At 42.3% G+C, this 4,365-nt stretch overlaps 1 protein-coding gene across 1 annotated transcript; it reads left to right on the forward strand.

Annotated features, from left to right (window-relative positions):
* The first annotated feature begins 543 nt into the window (after nucleotides 1–543).
* On the forward strand, nucleotides 544–1,976 carry LOC309794094 (protein tyrosine phosphatase type IVA 1-like). Its single transcript, XM_082605150.1, has one exon. It carries the CDS (start codon nucleotides 1,414–1,416, stop codon nucleotides 1,933–1,935), a length of 522 nt encoding a protein of 173 aa, XP_082461276.1. The 5' UTR covers nucleotides 544–1,413; the 3' UTR covers nucleotides 1,936–1,976.
* Nucleotides 1,977–4,365: the final 2,389 nt, after the last annotated feature.

Consider the following 4,365-nt stretch of genomic DNA (forward strand, 5'->3'; position numbering starts at 1 on the left):
GCGCTCCAGAGCCCTCGAGCCACAACTACTGAGCCTGTGTGCCACAGCTACTGAAGCCCGCATGCCTAGAGCCCATGCTCCGCAACAAGAGAAGCCACTGCAATGAGAAGCCCACGCACCACAACGAAGAGTAGCCCCCGCTCGCTGCAACTAGAGAAAACCCACGCACAGCAACCAAGACCCAATGCAGCCAAAAATATAAATAAATAAATAAATTTTTAAAAAATAAAAATAAGCCCTCTGAGGGACTTCCCTGGTAGCACAGTGGTTAAGAATCTGCCTGCCAGTGCAGGGGACACGGGTTCAATCCCTGGTCTGGGAAGATCCCACATGCCGCAGAGCAGCTAAGCCCATGCGCCACAGCTACTGATCCTGTGTGCCACAGCTACTGAAGCCCGTGCACCTAGAGCCCACGCGCCACAACAAGAGAAGCCACCGCAATGAGAAGCCAACGCACAGCAACGAAGACCCAACGCAGCCATAAATAAATAAATTAATTAAAAATAAATAAAAATAAGCCCTCTGTGTGTTAACATAAATGATGCATTTTTAATGGAAATAGAATTAGCAGAATGGCATTATTGTACATTTCTGCAAATCTCTTTCATACCTGACTTAACAGAAGAGTGTTGGATTCTCATGTTTGCCTCTGCATACTCCACTGAACGTTCATGAGAGAAAGAGAGCAAAAATAGATAATGAGCATTTGGTGCCCTAAGAGTGAAGCTGCAGGAGTGGACCTTTCTTGGGATAACCAAACCTACACCAAGAGAACAGGCTGGAGACAGGTTCTGTGGTGTTCTTGGTCACCCATTTATGGAATTTCAGAAGGGCAGTGGAGATTACTGCCAGGCACAGCATGACCTCTGTGCAGACAAGTGAACTGTAGAAATTCATTACTACTCCACCAAGAAGCCCCCATGAAAGTGGTTAACCTGGACACAGAAGTGTGGAACTGAAATCCTCAGAGCATTGTACTTCCTTTCTACTGCCTGAGTATTACTGGATTGAAGAATTGCTGCTTTTTGTTAGGAGGTTCATTTCATTTCCCATTACTCCCAATTTCATACTCAAAAGCACTGAGAGGGCTTCCCTGGTGGCGCAGTGGTTGAGAGTCCGCCTGCCGATGCAGGGGACACGGGTTCGTGCCCCGGTCCGGGAAGATCCCACATGCCGCGGAGTGGCTGGGCCCGTGAGCCATGGCTGCTGAGCCTGCGCGTCCGGAGCCTGTGCTCCGCAACGGGAGAGGCCACAACAATGAGAGGCCACCGTACCGCAAAAAAAAAAAAAAACAAAAACCTGAGAATTTCAAGTGGAGTATATTGAAGTAGACTCAGTTTCTTTGCATCCTTTCTGTACTCAATTTTTAAAATTCTTTCATAACCCTATTAAGTGTTTTTTAACTAAATTAACATGGCTCAAATGATCCACGCAGCTCCTGTGGAAGTCACTTACAAGAACATGAGATTTCTTATTACACACAATCCAACAAATGTGACCTTAAACAAATTTATAGAGGACCTTAAGAAGTATGGAGTTACCACAATAGGAAGACGATGTGAAGCAACTTATGACACCACTCTCGTGGAGAAAGAAGGCCTCCATGTTCTCGACTGGCCTTTTGATGATGGCACACCACCATCTAACCAGATTGTTGATGATTGGTTAAGTCTTGTGAAAATTAAGTTCCTTGAAGACCCTGGTTGTTGTATTGCCGTTCATTGTGTTGCAGGCCTTGGGAGAGCTCCAGTGCTTGTCGCCCTAGCATTAATTGAAGGTGGAATGAAATATGAAGATGCAGTACAGTTCATAAGACAAAAGCGGCTTGGAGCTTTTAACAGCAAGCAACTTTTGTATTTGGAGAAGCATTGTCCTAAAATGTGGCTGTGCTTCAAAGACTCAAATGGTCATAGAAACAACTGTTGCCTTCAGTAAAACTGGGGTGCCTGATGCCATTGCTTGGAAGTGGAAACTAGATGGGATGGAATTTGTCATACGTGTTAGCCAGCACGTTGTCTTGGTGAAGTCCGATGAAGCTTCCATAGGAGTGTTGAAAAGCAGTTTTACCAGGCCAGAAACCTGGCAGAATTGCAACCTCTGTGTTTGGGTTATGATCAACCTACTTGGACACTTAGCAAAGGATTCTTGCTGTTCAGCATTTAAAATGTGCTTATCATTTGTACCAATTGACCTTTCCTGAAATCATGCAGTATTGAGTCATGTCTTTAAATCTGTTTCCATGCCAGAATCTTATCAATATATAAGAAATTTAGAAAGACTAGGTGCCAAAATACCCAGGACAATACTTGTATATTTTTCATATCATATAGGACTAAAATCCCAGGAACTATGAACACTCTGGACCTTGTGTGGTTTATTCCTTCCATCATTTCAAACATAGAAAAGTAGGGCCTGTAAGGCTCTTTGCTCACAATTCCCACATTCATACCAGTATACATCAGATTTGCTCCTCTTGTTCTTTTTTTAATTAACCAAGTCTTACAGTGATTATCTAATGTCTTTCTGTAAATCTCATTTTGTGCTGTTATAGGAGACCTCCATTTTGAAAATCTACATTGTACAGAAGCACATGTTTTTAATGTCTCCAGACAAAAAAGCCTTACAGTTAGTTTTAATGTTTGCACTTTGGGGTGCAACTTACAGGGGGGGCCTGATGAAAGAATGGGAGGGGGCTATTAAGTACTTTTAGTAAAGTGTTGCCTTTGTCTTGTGCAGGACATATAGAACATGCCCTTTAACTTAGTGAATATTTTTTAAAAGGTAGAAATACTTTGTTATTGTAGCTAAAACAATTCTTAATCATAAAATTTCTGAAATTCTTGTAATTATTCTTCAAACTTATCTGAAGTTGTTTACCAACTTAATTTTGTTTGAAGTGTGATTCCCAACCTCTCTTGCAAAAAAAAAAAAAAAAAGAAGTGGGTTTACATTTAATACTTTATATGCCTTTTGAGCTGTGTAGCTTAATATTTGGATACTTGACAATTTGTTTTATTATGTAATTGATAAAATGGTGATGTGTATTAACATTAGCTCAACCATATATTTATACTGTCCGGGAACATGTGGTTATAGTTCTGTGGGAGAAATAATTTGTCAGTGTTCACCAGCTTGTAAAAATCTAGTGCGAGGGCTTAAACCTTAAATAAATGATGAAATGCATTTATCGTCATTGAAAAAAATGGGTAATGATGTTAATATCACTGTAAAAAGTTTCGACCTCATGGAACCTTCTGAAAGGGCTGAACCACACTTTGACAATCTTGAGCTAGATTCTGATATGGTAACAAATGATGCCCAAATCTCAGTAGGTTACAACAACAAAGGTTTATTTCTTTTTTTCTTCTTTTTTTTTTTAAGGTGAATGGCTTTTTTTTTTTAATTTATTTTATTTCTGGCTGCGTTGAGTCTTCGTTGCTGCGTGCAGGCTTTTCTCTAGCTGCGGCGAGCGGGGGCTACTCTTACTTGTGATGCGCAGGCTTCTCATTGCGGTGGCTTCTCTTGTTGTGGAGCACAGGCTCTAGGAGCAAGGGCTTCAGTAGTTTTGGTTCATAGGCTCAGTAGTTGTGGCTTGCGGCTCTAGAGCACAGGCTCAGTAGTTGTGGTGCACGGGCTTAATTGCTCCGCGGCATGTGGGGTCTTCCCGGACCAGGGCTGGAACTCGTGTCCCCTGCGTTGGCAGGTGGATTCTTAACCACTGTGCCACCAGGGAAGCCCTATTTCTTGCTCATGCTACACATCCATTATGGCTTGCCCATGGTTCTGTTCCAGGTACTCTTCACCAAAGAACCCATGTTGACAGGGCACCCTTTGGCTGGACATCGCTAGATAGGGGAAGAGAGAACTTGGTAAACCAGCCTGCCTTTTAAAACTTATTCTTGGAAATGATGTGTCACTTTTTTCCTTTTTTCATAGCCAAAGCAAGTCACATGGCCAAGCTGGATTCTTCAGAGCTGAGATGTATACTTTTCTGCAGGGAGAGGCCCCATGGGAAGGGATACCAAGTATATGTGGTATATAGACTTCTACCATGGTGCTTAAAGAATATCACTGGTTGCTCATGGAGAATGGATTATACTGGGAAGAGGTAGGAAGCTATTCAAGAGTAGAAGTATCTTAGGAATTGACTGCAGTACTTCAGGCAAGAAATAACAGTGGGTTGGACTACAGTGGTGGCAGTGGTCTGATTCAAGATGTACTTTGGAATTGGTAGAATTTGTTCTGGGAGTGGGTGGGGATAAGGGAAAGTACTGAAAGATAACTTCTAGGTTTGAACAACTGAGTGGATGGTGTGACATTTACTGAGATGGGATAGGCTGAGAAAAGGATAGGTGAGTTTTTTGG

This window comes from Mesoplodon mirus (assembly GCF_964341445.2).
Source record: "Mesoplodon mirus genome assembly, chromosome: 18".
NCBI classification, from domain to species: domain Eukaryota; kingdom Metazoa; phylum Chordata; class Mammalia; order Artiodactyla; family Ziphiidae; genus Mesoplodon; species Mesoplodon mirus.

Excerpts from the sequence above, each read along its gene's own strand:
- LOC309794094 (XM_082605150.1), top strand. The coding sequence starts at position 1,414 with ATGGCTCAAATGATCCACGCAGCTCCTGTGGAAGTCACTTACAAGAAC.